Source organism: Entelurus aequoreus, linkage group LG09, assembly GCF_033978785.1.
Source record: "Entelurus aequoreus isolate RoL-2023_Sb linkage group LG09, RoL_Eaeq_v1.1, whole genome shotgun sequence".
Lineage (NCBI taxonomy): Eukaryota > Metazoa > Chordata > Actinopteri > Syngnathiformes > Syngnathidae > Entelurus > Entelurus aequoreus.
In genome coordinates, this window is record NC_084739.1 from 38,096,344 (window position 1) to 38,118,282 (window position 21,939).

At 38.1% G+C, this 21,939-nt stretch overlaps 1 protein-coding gene across 8 annotated transcripts in view; it reads left to right on the forward strand.

Annotated features, from left to right (window-relative positions):
* LOC133657407 (heparan-alpha-glucosaminide N-acetyltransferase-like) overlaps window positions 1-9,932 on the forward strand; it is a 127,439-nt gene extending 117,507 nt beyond the window's left edge. For all 8 annotated transcript variants that reach the window (XM_062058704.1, XM_062058703.1, XM_062058701.1 and 5 more), the window contains 3 exons: window positions 4,659-4,729; window positions 9,268-9,380; window positions 9,473-9,932. In XM_062058704.1, the coding sequence (XP_061914688.1) occupies window positions 4,659-4,729; window positions 9,268-9,380; window positions 9,473-9,654 (366 nt within the window). In that variant the 3' untranslated portion in view covers window positions 9,655-9,932. The remainder of the gene's footprint in view (window positions 1-4,658; window positions 4,730-9,267; window positions 9,381-9,472) is intronic.
* Window positions 9,933-21,939: the final 12,007 nt, after the last annotated feature.

The window sequence follows — 21,939 nt, forward strand, 5'->3', positions numbered from 1 at the left end:
AAAGCAAATGTCCCACAAACTGCCAGAGTCCTAATACTTGCCTTTTCGTCCTTCTTAATCTTCTCCACTCAATAATTCAGTAAAATAATGTTGACTTTGATTGCACAAAATCCTTTAAATTGCAATAAACGCATCAGTACTTAGATCGACTAGAATTGAAGCCATGTTTACTTCCTCAAACACTGCAGAACATGTGGAATCATGTCGTCATTTTTGTAAGGGGAACAACTCCATAAAGAGATTGAATTTGACATAAAAAATCTGAATTGGACAACGTGTGAACGTAGCCTTAGATTCAACAGTGTTGCTACCAATCACTGCTTTTACTTTATGTTTTTTATTTTGTCAATTTGTTGATACAGTATGTCTACACACTAGAAAATGGGTGGAGACAGGAAAAAGGGCCGCAAGTTATACTCTAAATCAAAAAATCTAACATGGAATTTTATGCCTAACCCAATTATTCTTCCATTCGGTCTTTATTATTCAAATTACTGAATCTAATTTTATAAACATTTATTTATTTTCATAGGTATTGAAGTGAGTCACTGACTGTTAAAAGCTGTACATTGTTACATAACTTTCAACCCTCCCCTTTCTATCATTCAAATAGTTTTACGCAAATGTCCAGTATTTTAACTTTGATTATGTTTATTAACGGTGCAGCATTTTATTCTGCCTTATTTTCCAGAAGAATTTCCCTTACTTTTAAACATAAATGTTGACAGGTATGATATGTTTTATTAACATTATGTCATCGCTCTTGTGATCTAAATGTAAACACTGCTGCCCCGATTCCCAGCCAGGGCCTCAAGACCCCCCATTGGAGACGTCCAGTGGTGGTCCCTGGATAAATGGGATTCATATGAAATACACCAAATAAAACATGCAAATGACTTGTTGTTGCGACCCCAGACGAAAAACAAATCCCTAAAAATGAATAAATAAAGTTATTTTAACAACCCATATTATCAATTATCAATACGTGATGGCCATTGCTATTTTCTAAATGCCGGCTGGTATTTAGTCAAACTGATAAAATCATCGCTAAAAACAATATTATTTTTAGGCAAGGCAAGGCAAGGCAACTTTATTTGTATAGCGCTTTTCATACACAAGGCAGACTCAAAGTGCTTCACAGACAACAAAGTGAAATGAAAGAAAATAAAAGCAAAATTAAAATGCAGACAATAAAAATAAAAACAGTGCAGACGTTAAAAGTTAAAAGATTAAAAGATTTAGCTGAAAGCTAAGGTGAACATAAGTCTTCAGTCTAGTTTTAAAAGTAGTCAGAGTTTTAGTAAAATGTCAATCTTTAAGGTTTTATTCACAAATTCAGTTGACTTTCTTTTTCACTTCATGTTTCTTACAAACACACTTTTCTTAAGTACACAAAATAACAGGATTCTGTATGGTTTATATAGTACGACCATATACGAGTTGTGTCAGGAAAGTTCCAGGACTGTTATTTATCGCATTCTTCGACGTGAGGGATCATTATCTACTGCAAGTTCTTGCCACAGGGACACATGATCCATCAACACCTCTACAAAGAGATCCTACTGCGTTTGATATGTTCAAGAGGCGAGAGTTGTGGCAGAACTACTCGTAGCCGATTCACCATGACAACTCAAAATGCCCTGAGTATTGAACAGTTCCTCTACTCACCTGACCTAGTTCAGAGTGATTTTTTTTTTTACCTCTTTCCTAAGAGGTCATCAAGGGGATCTCTTTTGAAGATGGGGACAATATCAAGATGACCGTGACCCTGGATCGTGGAAGTATCTTTCCACAGGTGCATGAAAGCGTGATCGGTTGAAATTCTGTCATCAAATTCACACATTTTGTCCCCCGTTGGTGAATCCTATTATTGTAGCATGTTAGACTGGAGGGAAGTGAAATACATTTGATCCATTTAGTTTCTCCCAGAGGCAAGAAGTGATAAAGTAACACACAGTGAGATTAATAAAGATGAGACGTTTATGATTCCCTTCACACCACGGTTGATCAGTTAATGATGTGGATGCTATTTCAAATAATGATGATCAACAGATCTAAGGGATAAAATGAAAAAAATAAATACATTATATAAGGCTATGTTCAATATTGAGTTTTGTGACGTGTATCAGATTTTTGCATGTCGATGTGAACCGTAGAGTTCTTTCGTATGTGGCTCTAAATCCGATATTTATCAGATTCGACTGCAGTCTGAAATTTGAGGTCGCGTTTATCTGAACTAATCGTCGTGAAAAGGTGACAAAAGTAAATGTTGGACAAAGGAGCAGAAAACACTCAGTGGCGAAAAAAATGACGTTTTAGAAGTGATTAAAATATTGGAGGGCTTATGGCAATGTCCCACCGCTCCTCAGTACAATGGATCCTTCCGACTTTGCCAGCTAAGCCACACCTTCTTGGTTACTGTTGTCATGTCCCACAAGCTTTCGGCAAAGATGGCGGACGATCAGCAATCAGTCGGTCGAATTTCAGACAAAATTAGCAAATCTTTCCTTCCTGATGCTGTTGCAGCGACCACTTTACCTAAGGCTTTATTCATGAAATTCGAGTTTCGGAAGGCGGAAATTACGATCTGCGTCATTTTAATGCCAAGTGCTGGCGGTCAATGCAAATCAGCCACCACATAAACTGCTCATTCAATTTTCTCGGTAAATAATGACAGATACCTCATGCCATCAATGTTACTAACTGTAATCACCCTGATAGATAGCACATTATTGGAGAGAAGTTACGTAAAAAGTGTTACATTCCACCACAAACTACCTCTTTACCATTGATAAAAGTTTATTCAGTAGGCACATGTTTTGTTAAATATCAAAACAACTACTGGAGTAAAGTACATTGTGTAATCCCTTGTATTTATGGACGTAATAATGGAACTATGGGATTTCCTGAACATTAATTTTTCATTTAATTACTGAACTAACTTTTAAACGAAGATGTTCTTCACGTTCAGCTGAAAATGTGGACTCCCAAAAGCTTCGATCCAACAAAGTAATTTCTCATGGTTTGTCTTTGGTTTTGGAATTAGGATGAGTTTTGCTCCTTCCAATTTCTCATATCGTATAATCCTCCACTGTTAGCATTTCTAATAAAAAAGTAGTGTATAGTTCGAGCTTATAGCTGTCAGTATAGTCGATATGGAAGCACTAAAAACTAAAACATGACTGATTGGGTGGAAATGCAGTCGAAGGGGGCTTGGCCTTTACGAGGACTTCGGCATGTAAATAAGACCAAACAGCATATCCTGAAGGGATAGTCAGAAGTGACTTGAAGATGGTCTGTAAAACATAATCGATGCAACATTTTGACCAAAGCACCACCATTACATTTTATGTAGACCACAAGAAAGTGTTTTAAATGTACAGAAAAAAAAATCATAATATGACCCCTTTAAATTAACGGAAATTCTAGTGATTTTCAGTGTCTGCTTCAATGCTCACACCTGTTGTTTGTGGGACAATATGGCAGCTTGGTTGTAGTAGGAGGGCGCTGTGAGTTCCACGCAATCTGATTGATTAAAGTACTCCAGCTCCACAAACTACTATAGCTAAAATGATTTCCCTATTCCTAATCTCCTATTTGAAATAATATATGTTGTCTCCGGTTGAACAAACTCCTTGAAATCGACTGACACCAGAAACCAACACGAATCCGGGCCATGTTTACTTCCATAAACACAGGGCTGGCGTGTGACGCCATATTTTGTGCGCAAGCGCGTCAGTTCATGGACGCATTCCGTTAACATCAGAAACACATAGAAGTCGTATATTTTTTGTTATGTCAACGACCACATAAAAAGATTGGATTTAATAAGAATTTAAGAAATTACCTAAGTTAACTCTTCAGATTTTAACAAGAGAGTAGACAAAACGATTTTAAAAAAATACAAAGTGAATTGGTAAACGTAGTTTTAACGAGCTGTCAATGGTGGAGCAGGAAACAAAGATGTTTTAGACATTAGCAGGTCTTACAGGACACAAACCACATCAACTTCCCCACAAAACCTCAAAATCCCAAACCGCTTTTCCATCACGGCCAGCTTGGTGTGATTTTAACGGCAGATCATTACTTGGGGACAGCAGCCAGCGCTAAAAAAAATCAAGCTGTAATAATTAAAGCCCAATGATCAGACCTCAGAAGTGAGAGATTGAAATTGAACGACTGGCCCACATACCAGCCTCACCCCACATCCTGTAGCCTGGAGAGCCTGGGGGCTGAATTCAGCCCCGACTAGGCTATTTCCACACCATCGATTCTGTCATCTATACACGGATGATGGATATCTACACAACAAGCACTGATTCTGATCTCTGCCCCGGCTTTGTGCAAAATGTTTCTTCACATTTCTAAATCAGATGTAAATGTGATCGGATTGAACATGCGTAGACTTTTATTGATCCCAGACATATCTGATTCTATATTCCGACTGTGTTGTCTGCTCCTGTCCAGCACTGTTGTTTTCTCTTTGAAGAAACATCTGCAGCGTGGTGATCAAATTAGTGTACGTGGTTCGATCTGTGTGACTTGATGTGTCCTGATCCTCTAATCTGCCCCGTTCGCTTGATTTTGTTTTAGTGTCCCAATACTCCTTGCTTTATTCACCTTTATCGATTTGAAATCTGTTTCATTTCTTCCCTTAGGGAATCTCGGCAGCCATCCTTTCTAAGTGCACGCGAGACGAAGGATTTATACCTGTCAATAAAAACCTTTGGTAAGTGCTTCCTGACCCTCTAAATCCAGCTACTTTCCTCACAAAAGAAAAGGATGGCTTTCTCTGGCTGGCAGAAATCACAGCTACTAAAACACGCGTTTAGTTACCTCTAACGACAACTGGGACTGTAAATAATCACTCAGGTTGTCAGAAGTGTGAGGAAGAGTGGTTATATCCATCCTTCCAACATGATCACTCTTCCTTACGAGCTGCAAAATAGGAGTCCCAGCAGCCTTGGCGCTCCACAGTTTCCCTGTGATGGAATGGGAGAAAGATCTGGGAAAAGCATCAACGCAACCCCAAAGCAGACTTTTCCGAAACCTTTATGTGACTTCTTGGAAAAACACAAAAGCACACCATCTTGTTGAATGTCTGTGGAGTTGTGACAACATATTTACAGTGGAACCCAATTCATCAAGTTTTAGTCCTTTGGGATCTTCTTGTTTTTAAAAAGTGCCAGCTTGACCGCTAAAATTTCTATGAAAAATTGGTCAGTTTATGTCGGCTCGTGTTGCAGTGCTGTTAACATGATGAAGCAGATTTGTGGTTATGTCTAAATTAGGACTGTCAAAGTTAACGCCATAACAAATGCAAAAAATCGCAATAGTCATGTAAGAATTCAGATTAATCAGGCATTTCTTTTTGCCTAGTTTGCTTCTTAAAGAAGATTTATGTCAGTAGAGAATTTTGAAGTCATGGTCATTTTAGTTAATTAACACATCCGCGAGTTTAGATATTTATTAATAATACTGATAATAGTTTCTAATAATGAATATTTTGGTTATTTTGAGTACAGCCTATTTGTTTTTTACATTATTGTACTAATAACTTTAATCTGTGCTATAATCCGTTAGCCATCCAGTTAGCAAAAAAGAAAATCTGTTTAAGACAATCATGTTTTTTTATCCTAATTAAGGGGATTTGTCTGGTATTTCACCACTGTATATATAATGAATATGTGAGCTATATTGGTTACGATCAACTAAATAAGCTGCCAGCAAGAGATACAATTTAGACTATTATTTCACAAAGTTTACATACACTTGTAAAGAACATAATGTCATGGCTGTCTTAAGTTTCCAATACTTTCTATAACCCTTATTTTTTTTTGTATTAGAGTGATTGGAGCACATACTTGTTGGTCACAAAAAACATTCATGAAATTTGATTCTTATGAATTTATTATGGGTCTACTGAAAATGTGACCAAATGTGCTGGGTCAAAAGTATACATACAGCAATGTTAATATTTGGTTACATGTCCCTTGGCAAGTTTCACTGCAATAAGGCGCTTTTGGTAGCCATCCACAAGCTTCTAACAAGCTTCTGGTTTAATTTTTGACCAACTTGCCAAGGGATTTGTAACCAAATATTATCATTGCTGTACGTATACTTTTGACCCAGCACATTTGGTCACATTTTCAGTAGACCCATAATAAATTCATAAAAGAACCAAACTTCATGAATGTTTTTTGTGACCAACAAGTATGTGCTCCAATCACTCTATCACTAAAAAATAAGAGTTGTAGAAAGTATTGGAAAGTCAAGATAGCAATGACATTATGTTCTTTACAAGTGTATGTAAACTTTTGATCGTGACTGTATATATGGCAGCATGGTGCTGTTGCCTCACAATAAGAAAGTCCTGGGTTCAATCCCAGGGCTCAGGGGCTTTCTATGTGGAGTTTGCATGTTCTCCCCGAGACTTTGTGGGTTCCCTGCGGGTACTTTGGCTTCCTCCCACCTCCAAAGACATGCACCTGGGGATAGGTTGATTGGCAACTCTAAATTGGCCCTAGTGTGTGAATGTGAGTGTGAATGTTGTCTGTCTATCTGTGTTGGCCCTGCCGTTCGCTCATTTATACAAATTTTTAGGATGACCCTGATTATGTAAGAACCGGAATCCAGAATCGTTAGGAACCAGAATCGAAATGAGGAATCAAAATCGGAACCATAATCTTTAAAACTCAAATGATTATGAATAAAAAATTAAAAAGACACATTAGGAATAACAAATAAAATCCACTTTACCTTGTTGGTTAATCTTCTTAAGCGGAATGCAGTTGGAGCAGAGGACGGGGGATAGAGTCGACAACGCAGTGGATACTTACTGAATGCTCTTTTTGGATTCATATTGAGCTAGCAAACCTAGAAAATGCTCTAAAAGTCACAGAAAAAAACTTAAGAGCAGCACTGTTCTGCTGACTGGATGGGCAGCGGAGAGTGATTAGTCCAGCTGGAACACAAACTGTCTCGTACAACACATTATAGTGTTATTTCGTCTGTGGTATGTAAATTGACAAGTTCGTACAATGAGGGGTTCCTAATTTGAGGTTCCACTATAATTAGATTTTTGGTGAATGTAACTGAACCAAAGCAGACATTTTTTTTTAAATAATTTTCTGAAATGATCCTATGGCTCAGTGTTGACTGGAATGTATTGATGACGTCCCGAAAAAGTGTTGAAATGTTTTATTGTGGTATTTTACCTGGTCTGTGCTCACTTGGTAGTTCCAATGTACACTCGCTCAGACGCTGACTGCGTTTGCTCCACGTTGCCTTTAATATGACGGGCATCTTCTAATGGAAGAATGCCTTTTCATCTGTGATGTGTAAGCAAATTCCTCATGATGTTCCCCAGGACCACACCCCCTTCACTAAAGCGGCGCTCATCCCTCGCCATTACCTGCTGGGCTTTTATAGGCAGTTCATCATGCACAGGTTATTGAGCTCTTAAGTACGAGTCCCTGCCTGGATGTCGAGCAGTAATTAACTCCCAGCCAAGAGTCCTTTTTGGCCCCACTTCAGCTGAGATAAAAAGAAAAAAAAAGCCATCCAGGAGGCAGCCACTTTGCATTAGATGATATTGCATCAAACATTCTTGCACTTAGGAACAGACGGGACATGGCCGGATGGCACGAGGCCACGGGGTACACGCCAAGGATTCACTGCAGATGCTTTATACACTACACACACAAAAGTATTGGGACGACTGGACCCGACGACCACAAGGAGTGCCAATTAATAACCGCTTATGTAACAGCTGCCACTCTTCTGGAAGACTTTGTGCGAGGCTCAGCATCTCCCATTGAGTTCAAGGTCTTTCTCACTCCTCCAAGTCTGCTTACATGGGCTTGGCTTTGTGGACTTTTATGCCAGAAAATAACATATCCTCTGACTCCGACATACATATTAATGGAGAAAGAATACAAATTGTCAGCCAATATAAATATCTTGGGTTAATAATACATTCAGAGCTTTCCTTTAAAGCCCATATTGGCAAATTGTGTAAAATAATCAAGTTTAATCTCTCAAATTGTCGCGCAATTTGAAATTAAATGTCAACTGAAGCTGCAAAATTGTATTTGCATTCAATGATTTTTAGCCAGGCAGCACGGTGGGAGAGGGGTTAGTGCATCTGCCTCACAATACGAAGGTCCTGGGTTCGATCCTGCGCTCGGGATCTTTCTGTGTGGAGTTTGCATGTTCTCCCCGTGACTGCTTGGGTTCACTCCAGGTACTCCGTGTCCTCCCACCTCCAAAGACATGCACATGGGGATAGGTTGATTGGCAACACTAAATTGGCCCTAGTGTGTGAATGTGAGTGTGAATGTTGTCTGTCTATCTGTGTTGGTTAGGCTCCAGCACCCCCGCAACCCCGAAAGAGATAAGCGGTAGAAAATGGATGGATAATGGATTTTTAGCCACTTTAACTATTGCCTTACCAGCTGGTCTCAGGCTTGTCAGACTTAAAAAAACAAAACATTGGAATTCTTGTACAAACAAGCAATTAAAGTTATGGATAAAAAACCTTGGCACTACCTTCACTGTGTCATTGTAAAAAAAATACAGTATTTTAAACTGGGACAGTCTTCACACATTTGCAGACTTAAACGTGACTTATAAAGTACTGCATGAATTGGCTCCAGATCCTCTGCTCATCAGCCAAAGAAACAGCCGTGGGCGTGTCACTTGAGGCTCTGTCAGAGGTGACTGTTATATTCCTCTGTGCAGGAGCACTTTCAGTTAGTCGGCCTGGTCAGTAAGGAGCGCTAATGTGTGGAACTCAGTACCTGAGGAGGTTAAACTGGTCACATCTTACAAAGCCTTCACAAAAAAATGTTAAATGTGGCTTATCAACGCCTACAGCTGCCAGCACTAAAAGATGAGCCTGTTTTGATGCTATGATAAATGTTATGTTGTGATGTTGTATTTTATTTTTTATCATATTGTGTATGTATTGTGTGCTTTTATTCTTTTTCTCTTTTCTTTTTCTTTTAAATTGTAATTTTAATGCCTTTTTTTACATCATGGCCAGGGGACTACAGATGAAAACTAGCCTTCTGGCCAATTCTGGCTTTTTTAACCATGTGTTTTATGACATTGCATTGTCCCCTTTGAAATAAACTAATCTAATCTAAACTAAACATGGCCATATGCAAATGGCTCCACAAACATGAAAGAACACGTGCTTGCAAAATGAATGGATAGATGTAAAGTGTACATTGTTGTTGTAGTAAAATGTTTGTCTGTCACCAGGTCATTGTCCTATGTGACGTGTATGGGCTGTTTCTCCTTCCTGTTGCTGGGAGGCGTGTACTTTATCTGTGACGTAAAGGGATGGTGGGGAGGCCAACCATTCATATATCCAGGTACTGATCGATCATGGCCCCATTAAAAATAGACACATTTTCATTTAAATCCCACAATCAGGCTGTTCATCTATTTGTGCTTTCGTCCTCAGGGATGAACTCCATCTTCGTGTACGTTGGACACTCGCTCCTGGGTTTTTACTTTCCGTTCAGCTGGGAGATGCGCTTCCAGGAAAGCCACTGGGAGTTGCTCTTTCAGAGCCTGTGGGGAACAGCATTGTGGCTAATTATTGCTTACCTCCTCTACAGAAAGAAGTTTTTCCTCAAAATTTGACCTAGTGTACAGGACTTGTCCCTACATTCTATATACCATTCTAGGCTTGTTTCAACTATAACTGTCTCCTAATACACATTTTAAACTATTGCAAATGTATTTTTTGGAAATGATTTCATTTGAGTAACAGTACTGAAAGGACTAAAAGTAACAGGAGTGAGTTTTTAGCATACAATTAGAAAATACATTAAATATAGCCACACTAGTTTATACAAAAATTGATAACATCACAGGAATGTTACAGGTAACAGGACTGTGTTTATATCCCCCCCCCCCCCCCCCCAGCCCCCAAATAGAATCGACTCTAATACACGGAAAAATACATGACTTAATTTACTTCTGGCCTTCCGTGGTCTGCAGACATTCTGAATGATGCGACTTGTGGTAACAGAACTGAGTGTGTGTTTTTTAAAAATAACAAACCTAAAGTAAAATTTGGAAAATCACTCATATAAATATTAACAAATACATATATAATGTACTGTAACATATTTCATATTAGAGTCTAATTTTAGGTTTGTTGTTTTTTTTATACAAATGCTATTTTTCTAGAATCCAAAGTACAGAAGTTAAAATACATTTTTAACTTGTATTTATTAAATATGAAATCAGATTGTTTTGTTTTTGTGTATAGTTTGTACTGTTTAGTTTTTACTATTATGGTACATGTATGTGTCCGAAATAAAGTTGGATGATATCAATCTGTACTTTGCTTTAAAATTTGTTTTTTTTTACAGTTGATTTCATCATGCATTTATACATACGTATTTGATTAAGTAGTTTTGTGAAAAAATGTAAAATATTTCAATGTTAAAAATTCTAGTTGTCAGTGTTTGTATTGGTTAGAGATTGTACTCACGCTAAATATTCCTTCAAAAGGGATGCACATTCAGGGAGACACAATTACATTTCCTCATTCCGTGTTGCACACATGCAGGGGTTGTGTAAAATTCCAGGATGGTGCGTATCGTGCCAGAACACTGGCTCGAATTTGAGAGCATACTGGAACGAACGCATTGAAGCCGCTTCTAAGATACTCATCCACACCACCATGGCAGAAAATAAACTACATTTCTTCCGAGTTTTATTATCACTGGGGGACTAGAGGTAAAGGAATGGCTAAACGTGCTACTTTCCACCCACACACACACACACCAAGGACACAAGAAGCTAACAGCTAAAGCTTTAATATAATGTAGGAGTGATCGATCCAGATGTCGATACTATGGATACCTAGTTTATTATCAGTATATAAACCATACTAAAGTGATTATATCGATATTTTTCCTTTTCTTGTTCTTATTACAAAATATTTTTGGGGTGGCTTTTGTTATTGTTTACAAATTCTCTGGATACAGGAATGGGAGCCACTTCCCAAAACCAACTTTTCTTACCTGATGGTACCTGCTCTCATATATTTGGGATCCCCATAAGACCCGAATATTTTAAATCAAACTGTGGAGAATTTGTAGAGATATTTATCAAATATTCTTGCCTTCCTTCATACTTCATCCAAAAGAGCCATTTGGAATTTGTTCTGTCCTGTGACATCTGCAGATAGCTCCATATATGGTAGAGATTTACCCAAAGATCTTGGGCAAGTCTGACATTGAAGTTTGACTTTTGTTTGTCTATCCTCTTGTTGTGGGGCAGAATGGCTCGTACATGCACATGCATCATCCACTGTTGCCTATTCCAATACAAAGTAGCATATAGTGCTAACTAATATCTGTCAGTAGACTCGCTATGGAAGCGCTAAAGACTAGTTCGTTAGTTAGTTAATTAGTTTATTATTTGTTCGGTCAGTGGTCAACAAAATAAAGTAATAGTTTTACATTCATAAATTGACAATTTTATAGACCTAAAGGGTTTAGGCTGAAGTTGAGCACTTATTTCGCCTAACCCTATAAACAATCTCAAATAAAAGATGTAGTAAAACCAGGAGAAATCGGGCTCTGAACTTGAGATTAATAGTAATATGAAATTTCCTTTACACAACATATTTTAAATACACCTTGTACACAACATGAACACTGTTCAAATATATACACAGTAAAGTTGTAGACAAACAGTTGTGAAACATCCCTGTACACGTGTTGGTTAAACATTTGTACCAATAATATGCTATATACAAACACTTATACTTCCATTATTATTTATATCCCACATTTAGTTTTGTAACAAACATTAACTACTGATGTTGATTCAAGACTAGTCGAAGTGGGAGCATGTAAAAAAGACCGCCCACAAAACGATGCATTGTGACGAGACAGTCAGAAAGCGGCTTGAAGATGGTCTGTAAATCATAATCTATACAACATTTTGACCACCATTACATGTTATGTAGACCACAAGGAAGTGTTTTAAATGTAGAAAAAAAATCACCCCTTTAAAGCAAGTTGACGATTGCCTCTGATCATTTCCTGTGCTGCACCAGTTGTTCACAATATGTTTCTGTCATGATTCGTTGCCCGGATCATGGTTTATTTTAGTTTGAATCCCTTAGTTCTGTTTTCAGCACCCCTGGGTTTATGTTTCTTAGTTGCCATGGGTGCTGATTATTTTCACCTGCCTCTGATTAGTGTTCGGGACGCTCACCTGCTCCCGGGCACTAATCAGAGAGCTATTTATTCCTGCACTGCAAAAACTGAAATGTAAGTAAGATTAAATATCTCAAATAAGGGTGATATTTGCTTATTTTCTGTCTGATAAGATAATTCTTTTCACTAAGCAGATGTTATGTTAGAGTGTTTTACTTGTTTTAAGGGTTTTGCTCCTAAATGATCTCAGTAAGATATTACAGCTTGTTACTGAGATTTTATGACCTACTGTATATTGAATAAAACATGCTTGAAACTAGAATATCAACTGTTGCAAAGCTGTGTCATCAACACTCACAAGTATAAATCTACTTTTTTAAAGTAATAATTTCTTATTTCAAGCATGAAATAAAAAATCATGACAATTGTGTCTCATATTAAAACAGATGACAGCCAAATGGACTTTTCTGTTTTATTTTCAATGAAACAATACAAAATACGTATTCATATAGTAGTACAGTTGTTATTAGTGAGAAAATACTTATTTTAAAGGCCTACTGAAACCTACTATTACCGACCACGCAGTCTGATAGTTTATACATCATTGATGAAATCTTAACATTGCAACACATGCCAATACGGCCGGGTTAACTTATAAAGTGCAATTTTAAATTTCCCGCCACACTTTCGGTTGAAAAAGCCTTCGAAGGATGACGTATGCGCGTGACGTAGCCCGGGGAACAGAGGTATGCCTTCTCCATTGAATACAATACAAAAAAGCTCTGTTTTCATTTCATAATTCCACAGTATTCTGGACATCTGTGTTGGTGAATCTTTTGCAATTTCTTTAATGAACAATGGAGGCTGCAAAGAAGAACGTTGTAGGTGGCTGTAGTAACACAAGGACCACTTACTCGGATAGCAGACGCCTAGTTGATGCTAGCAGACGCCTAGCCGATGCTAGCAGACCCACCGCACGGATGATCGGGTGAAGTCCTTCGTCGCGCCGTCAATCGCTGGAACGCAGGTGAGCACGGGTGTTGCTGAGCAAAGCAGATGAGGGCTGGCTGGCGTAGGTGGAGCGCTAATGTTTTTATCATAGCTCTGTGAGCTCCGGTTGCTAAGTTAGCCTTAGCGTCATTAGCAACAGCATTGTTAAGCTTTGCCAGGCTGAGATCTATTAACCGTGTAGTTACATGTACATGGTTTAATAGTATTGATGATCTTCTGTCTATCCTTCCAGTCAGGGATTTATTTATTTTGTTTCTATCTGGGGATGCTATCACGTTAGCTCATGCTAAAGATGCTAAAGAGCTTCGTCGATGTATTGTCGTGGAGATAAAAGGCACTGTAATGTCCATTATGCGTTCTCGACTCTCATTTTCAAGAGGATATAGTATCCGAGGTGGTTTAAAATACAAATCCGTGATCCACAATAGAAAAAGGAGAGAGTGTGGAATCCAATGAGCCAGCTTGTACCTAAGTTACGGTCAGAGCGGAAAAAAAATATGTATTTCACTGCATTCTAGTCCGTCACTCTAACGTTCCTCGTCCACGAATCTTTCATCCTCGCTCAAATTAATGGGGTAATCGTCACTTTCACGGTCCGAATAGCTCTAGCTGCGTTGAAAACAATAGGAAAATATGAGGGAGTGAACAACTGACAACGTCACGCTACTTCCGGTAGGGGCAAGGTTTTTTTTTTATCAGACACCAAAAGTTGCGAACTTTATCGACGTTGTTCTATACTAAATCCTTTCAGCAAAAATATGGCAATATCGCAAAATGATCAAGTATGACACATAGAATGGATCTGCTATCCCCGTTTAAATAAAAAAAATTCATTTCAGTAGGCCTTTAAGGTATTTTTGGGTTCATAGAGGTTAGCTAATTTTACTTGTTTTGGAAAGTCTTGACAAGCCAAATTTTCTTGTTCTATTGGCAGATAATTTTGCTTAGTTCAAATAAAATACCCCTAATTTTTTTTCTTGTTTTTGAACACTGACTTTTTGCAGTGTGCCTTTCGCCACACTCGGTCTGGCTGTCTTGTTTGCTCATGCAACAAGTTACATTAAATACCTTTCTGATTCCTGTTTTTCTACTAAGCTTGGCCATAGCGTCCCACGCTATCGGCATGCTTTTCTGTTGATTTGTATTTCCTGACTGATTTATGGTAAATAAATCATTGTCCTTTACCATACTGCATCCTGGGGAAACGATCCGCGCATTAACATGCGACCCCTGCCGTCGATGTTTGATGTTATCCACTTCATCTGAGCAGTATTAAAGGTATGTCGGTATAGTAGGCGCCCATCTGACACATATTCTGAGCTAATGAGTGCTTGGCACAAATAAAAATGAATCTTTTTTTCCCGCTCATCCTTGTGGCGCTCCCAAGAGAATGCCCATGTGCCCCGCAGCTAAAACCCTCACTGGGCAAAGGGTCCATTTTCACTTATTTTTAAGCGGCTGAAAATGGCCAAGTAGCAAAAGATTATTTAACAATAAAGCTTCAGTTATGTGCGGGGCATTTATGCCAATTTCTGCAACTAATTACAGTGATTAAATCCAATATAGTGAGTTGGTACTTAACAAATTAGATCGAGTGATTGCGCAACACACCAGGTCACAAGTCTGTTGCCATGACCACTCCTCTTTTTCTTTGTGTGTTAGCGCGTGTTTGTGTGCCAGCAGCCATCTGCTGTGTGAATGACAGTACTTTAACAGGGGTCAAGATGCACAACTCACATTAATGGGAGCGACGCCTCTCGCACTCATCCTGTTGGAGAATCAAGGAAATTAAATCCAATACATCAGAGAATGTCAAGCAACCCTTTAGGAGTGCCCTACAATTCAAGGCCCGGGGCCAGATCTGACCCACCATATCATTTTATATAGCCTGAAATAATATGTAAATATTCAAAATTATTTTTTTACTAAATGTATTCATTTCTGCATTTTGACAGAATACTGCACCCAATTGCATATCTTTTAAACTTTAATATTATCTAATAATGCAAGAAACATTTTATTATCTTACATTCCAAACATTCATTTTCTAGATAATCTTACTTATCTCACCATATGAAATATAACTTACTTCACTAATTATTATTTATTTATTTTTATTGTTATTACTTATGGAGTATATTGCGAATCAATTGAGAACGGGAAGTGAACAAAAGTTATAGCAACTGCTGTGTAAAGGAAAAGGGGTAGGATTAAATAAGCTCTGCTTCTTTCTACTCCTTTTCGAACATGTTAAATAGAGAAACTGGAAAATGTGATGTATACATTTTCATACATTACAGTACTCGCCATACAGCAATAGATAATATCTGTCTATTACCTGACCGCTTCTATGTGAGCTACCTCTCTTTGTTTATAATGTCTATTTTCTGCTGGATCTACTCTCTATTTTATGCTGCAGCTCTTACATATACTGTAATATTGTACATGGTAATTGTAATATATTGTATATATTATATAAAAATATAATATAATAATATAATATATCAGTATATATAATATGTAAATATTACATATATGTTGTATTTTTATTGTTACTACGGTATATTTTTAGTCTACTTTATACCTGCATTATCCTTTCCATCCTTACACTTTCCATCCTTTGTAACTGAGCTACTGTGTGGAACACTTTCCCTAGTGGATCATTAAGGTTCGTCTAAGTCTAAGTCTAAGTCTAAGTATCATGTTGTATGCATGCATGTTCGAAATAAACACAAAGTCAACTCAAACATTTTTTTTGAAATAAAAATTAATATTCAAATATCTCCTTGACTTGTAATTTTAAAGCAAGTTATTTATCAAATTGTACACTGTAAAAACGACAATAGATTTTACGGTAAAAAAAAAAAGAAGTAACTTTTTAGCCAGAATTTTAGGTAAAAAAAAGAAATTTTTCCATTTACAATAATACACCGTAAAAACAACAACCGTAGATTTTAAGGTGAAAAAAAAACTGGTAGGTTTGGCACCAGAATTTTACCGTAAAATCACTGTGGTACTGTTTTTCCATTTCAAGTAAAACACTGTAAAAACAACAACCAAGATTTTACGGAAGAAAACTGGCAGATTAGTCACCAGACTTTTACCGTAAAAAAAACTGGGGTGCCGTTTTTCCATGTACACTAATACACCATAAAAAACAACAGAATATTTTAACAGCTGAGTCACCAGAATTTTACCTTAAAAAACCAGTAGTGTTGATTTTTGATTTACAGTAATAAGCTGTAAAAACACTGTACAAGTCATGCAAAGATTTTGGCGACTGAGATGCCAGTTTTTTGACGTAAAACCAACAGATTTCTTTTTACACTCAATGTAAAAAAAAATATATATATACATACTGTATAATTAAATATATAGGTAATTGTGTAATAATATCATGGGGTGGATACTACATTTATATTAATGTATTATTTACTGTTACTAGCAGCCCTCTGAGGGCGGCCATAACTGCGACGTGGCCCTAAATAAAAAAGGAGTTTGACTCACCTGCTTGTAATGTATTGTATTGCATGTAATGTACAAAAGTATTGAGGCACCTGGCCATGACACAGACTATTGGGGTTCCTGGTTCGATTCCCACTTTCTACCAACCTCGTCACGTCCGTTGTGTCCTTGAGCAAGACACTTCACCCTTGCTCCTGATGGGTCGTGGTTAGGGCGTTGCATGGCAGCTCCCGCCATCAGTGTGTGAATGTGTGTGTGAATGGGTGAATGTGGAAATAGTGTCAAAGCGCTTTGAGTACCTTGAAGGTAGAAAAGCGCTATACAAGTATAACTTATTTTAAATTTTTTTACTATTGGGTTGTTCTTTACAGAAATTTTTTTTCAGAAAACCGGACCACAAGAAAACATGAACAAATTAGCATCATGTCTGCAGGTGCGTGCATCGTGAAATGACCGCCTAATTCTCAAAAACTGTGGAATGTGCCCCAATCTAGTGCTACGCCAAATATTTGATTCATTATTTATTAGTGTTTTATTTTTCTATATTCAAACAAAGTGTTACTGTTCAAACTGTGTGTAATGTTACAGTGGCCAAAAATATTAAACATAATTGTTTTTAATGAATACTCAGGCCTACTATGCTACTGTATTTCAATGTTGGTCATTATGGTGGCACTTGGAGAGCCAAGTGTTTTTTGAGGTGGTACTTGGAGAAAAAAGTTTGAGAACCACTGGTCTAGTTAATAAAATGACACAACCTGTGCCCCTTTCTTTTTCCACAGCAACCCAATTACAGTACACACAGAAGCTTAATAACATTGAATAATGCGATGAGGCGGTTGTTCTATCCCCAGTAGACACTTGCCAGGTTCTTGAATAAGACTCAGGTCCATTAGCCTTCTTGCAAAAACCACTCTGCCAGCATTTGGAATGCATTATAATGTCAATTGTTCTGACTGGGAAGAAAATCAAGGTCAATATCGAGAGATATGTTTGTGTTTTGAGCATTTATCACTCTTAATGCAGCATTACTGGTAATATAGATTACATACATGCTGAATTTGATGCTTTTCTGATACCATTGTGGTTTGACATAGCATGTCCAAACCACCACACTGCCTTGTTCTTATTGATTCTTCTTACGTCTCAAGATACCTATAGTCTGTCATGTGGAAACTTTATCCTGGATCCAATGTACTAATGCTGCCTTCTTAGACTCCTATATCACATAATGATCTGTTAAGTCCCTCGATAGAGCACACATGAAGTAACGACAGGAAATGATGCAGAAATGTACCTAAATATTTTGATTGTATCCATTGTGTCAGGTGCACGTCTCTCTACTAAAGCATAACGAGACAGTTAGTGAACGCGACTGAAGCTCCTGAGAAGTTCCAACATGCAGTCAAGTGAGATCTAGGCAGTGTTTTTGCCGCATGTAGACATTGATTGCAAAGCGATTGGTGTGTGAGTGACTGGTGTCCTGCCCTGAGGCAGCAGCAATGCATCACTCCACACTATCCAGTCACACACTTTAACAGAGCCTTCACACACACACACACACACACACACACACACACACACACACACACACACACACACACACACACACACACACACACACACACACACACACACACACACACACACACACACACACACACACACACACACAAATGTCCCACACAATTTGTAACCCAGCCTAAAGGTGGGATTTAACAAGCTGTTTTCCCCCACAAAAATACACTTACTGCTATTCAATGAGAGCTAATCGGATAAAAAGATTGTTTAAAATGGCCACAAAGGTCAAGATTCATTAAGTATTCAGTATTGTGGTATGTTTCGTATTCTATAATTTCATCTTGTGGCGCTAAATAGTAACAACATGTTACAGTTTTTTTCCATCGCTAACAAGCGCTTACCTATACTTAAAATACTTTTACTAAACTCTTAACACAGACTTACACCTACAAAACACAATTGGCCAAATAGATCATTTTCTTCTCAAAAGCACATTTTGTTAACTATATACTAACTTTTCATTTCAAAATAGAAGACATCTTTCTCTGCACGCATTAACTTTACCAAAACACTGGACATCTGACTCAAAATGGAATTATTCTTTCAAAGAATAACTCTTGTTTTCACTTCACAAGGAACATGCAGCCAATCAAAGTACACCAGGTTTCAAAATACTGGCTATTGTGGACATTACAAAAACTGCATAGACTTTTATGTTTCAGTTTTACAGGTATTTGCATGCAAAACATGCAATCCACAGTTTTTTACGCCTAATTTTTTGGTTGGGAACTGTATATCCACATGTAATGTTCACATTCAAAAGCATTCCAGTAAAAAACGAATCAGTTTTTTTTTCTTTACTGTTTACTACAGGAGGTATAGTAGAAATACTGTTTACAGTATGATACAACCGAAAACGTTTTACAGTATTGTTTACAGTAACGTTAACAAAATATCCATGAACAAAAAAGCAACAGCAAAAAGCCCAGTAAAAAGGGAGAACTAAAAAAAAGCACAAAATTCCTTTACAGTATCTAATCCCTGCGATCTTCAGGGTTAGGCCACAAGTTTTCATCCACATCGCATCTGATGTTACAGTATTATCAGCTGGGATATATTGTTTTAGAACTGATATTACTGTATTACAGAAGCAGAGGTTTTTATACTGTATCTACAGTTTGGAATATTGTGTTTGCAATTGTGGGATGTTGTGTGTTAACATTTGTAAATAATACAAAACAATCCATAATTTTGTTTGGAGGTATAGCTTGTCTGTTAAGAAAATATAAGCATTATATAAATGTGTTCACTGACTGCATATTGTGTGAAAACAACATGAAATGTGTGAATGGTATGGCCACAAAGGACCGATGTTGTGCTAATTGTGTTTAGACTTTTGAAAATGTGACTACTGTTTAGAAAAACGCTTGTTAGCGACTGAAAAAAACTGTAAATGAATATGTAAATGTCAATGTCAATCAAAAATATTTGTAAAGGCAGAATTTTGATACAGTTCTTGTTGGATCTGCGTGACTCCCAACCACTGTAATGTCCATCCATCCATTTTCTACCGCTTGTCCCTTTCGGGGTCGTGGGGGGGTCGCTGGAGCCTATCTCAGCTGCATTCGGGCGGAAGGCGGGGTACACCCTGGACAAGTTGCCACCTCATCGTAGGGCCAACACAGATAGACAGACAACATTCACACTCACATTCACACACTAGGGCCAATTTAGTGTTGCCAATCAACATATCCCCAGGTGCATGTTTTTGGAGGTGGGAGGAAGTACCCAGAGGGAACCCACGCAGTCACGGGGGAGAACATGCAAACTCCACACAGAAAAATCCTGAGCGCAGGATCGAACCCAGGACCTTCGTATTGTGAGGCAGATGCACTAACCCTCTTCCACCGTGCTGCCCCCACTGTAAAGTATTACAGCAATTATCCCATTAATTCCCTAAATTGTCCAAAAACTAGTACAGTGGAACCTCAGTTTACGAAATTAATTGGTTCATGTAAGTCGAAAAGTTTGTATATTGAAGCGCATTTTTCCAAAACAATATAAATATGAATAATGGGTTCCAGCGTGGAAAAAAGTCCATGTTTTAGTAAAGGTTTGTAAACTTTGAACACAATGTAAAGTGTTATACAGTACTGTATATCAAACAAACATAACACGGGGGTGATGGATCAACTTTGCGTTTAATAACAACGCCAAAACAAAAAAACTAGCTTTACTGGGGCGGCATAGCTCAGTTGGTAGAGTGGCCGTGCCAGCAACTTGAGGGTTCCAGGTTCGATCCCCGCTTCCACCATCCTAGTCACTGCCGTTGTGGCTTTGGGCAAGACACTTTACCCACCTGCTCCCAGTGCCACCCACACTGGTTTAAATGTAACTTAGATATTGGGTTTCACTATGTAAAGCGCTTTGAGTCACTAGAGAAAAGCGCTATATAAATATAATTCACTTCACTTCACTTCACTTCACTACTATCCTTATTTGGAGCCAGTCTGTGCACACACACACACTGTCACTAGCCCTGTGGTGCACTCACAATTTGAGGTAACAAAACTCCTTAACTTTAACAGCCAGGTCGCAACAACGATTAGGAATAAAAGATCAAATCCACTGTACCTTGTTGGTTAATCTTCTTTGTGTGCATCGGAAGGGAGAGGGAGTGTGGAAAGAGGCAGTGTCGACAACGCTGTGGTTACCTCCTGAATGTTTTAAACTTGTTCATTGCTTTTTTTGGACCCATATTGAGCTAACATAACTACAAACCCCGTTTCCATATGAGTTGGGAAATTGTGTTAGATGTAAATATAAACGGAATACAATGATTTGCAAATAATTTTCACCCCATATTCAGTTGAATATGCTACAAAGACAACATATTTGATGTTGAAACTGATAAACTTTTTTTTTTTTGCAAATAATCATTAACTTTAGTATTTGATGCCAGCAACATGTGACAAAGAAGTTGGGAAAGGTGGCAATAAATACTGATAAAGTTGAGGAATGCTCATCAAACGCTTATTTGGAACATCCCACAGGTGAACAGGCAAATTGGGAACAGGTGGGTGCCATGATTGGGTATAAAAGTAGATTCCATGAAATGCTTAGTCATTCACAAACAAGGATGGGGCGAGGGTCACCACTTTGTCAACAAAAGCGTGAGCAAATTGTTGAACAGTTTAAGAAAAACCTTTCTCAACCAGCTATTGCATTACGGTCCGTAATGTCATCAAAGGGTTCAGAGAATCTGGAGAAATCACTGCACGTAAGCAGCTAAGCCCGTGACCTTCGATTCCTCAGGCTGTACTGCATCAACAAGCGACATAAGTGTGTAAAGGATATCACCACATGGGCTCAGGAACACTTCAGAAACCCACTGTCAGTAACTACAGTTGGTCACTACATCTATAAGTGCAAGTTAAAACTCTTCCTATGCAAGGCGAAAAACCACTATCAACAACACCCAGAAACGCCGTCGGCTTCGCTGGGCCTGAGCTCATCTAAGATGGACTGATACAAAGTGGAAAAGTGTTCTGTGGTCTGACGAGTCCACATTTCAAATTGTTTTTGGAAACTGTGGACGTCGTGTCCTCCGGACCAAAGAGGAAAAGAACCACCCGGATTGTTATAGGCGCAAAGTTGAAAAGCCAGCATCTGTGATGGTATGGGGGTGTATTAGTGCCCAAGACATGGGTAAATTACACATCTGTGAAGGCACCATTAATGCTGAAAG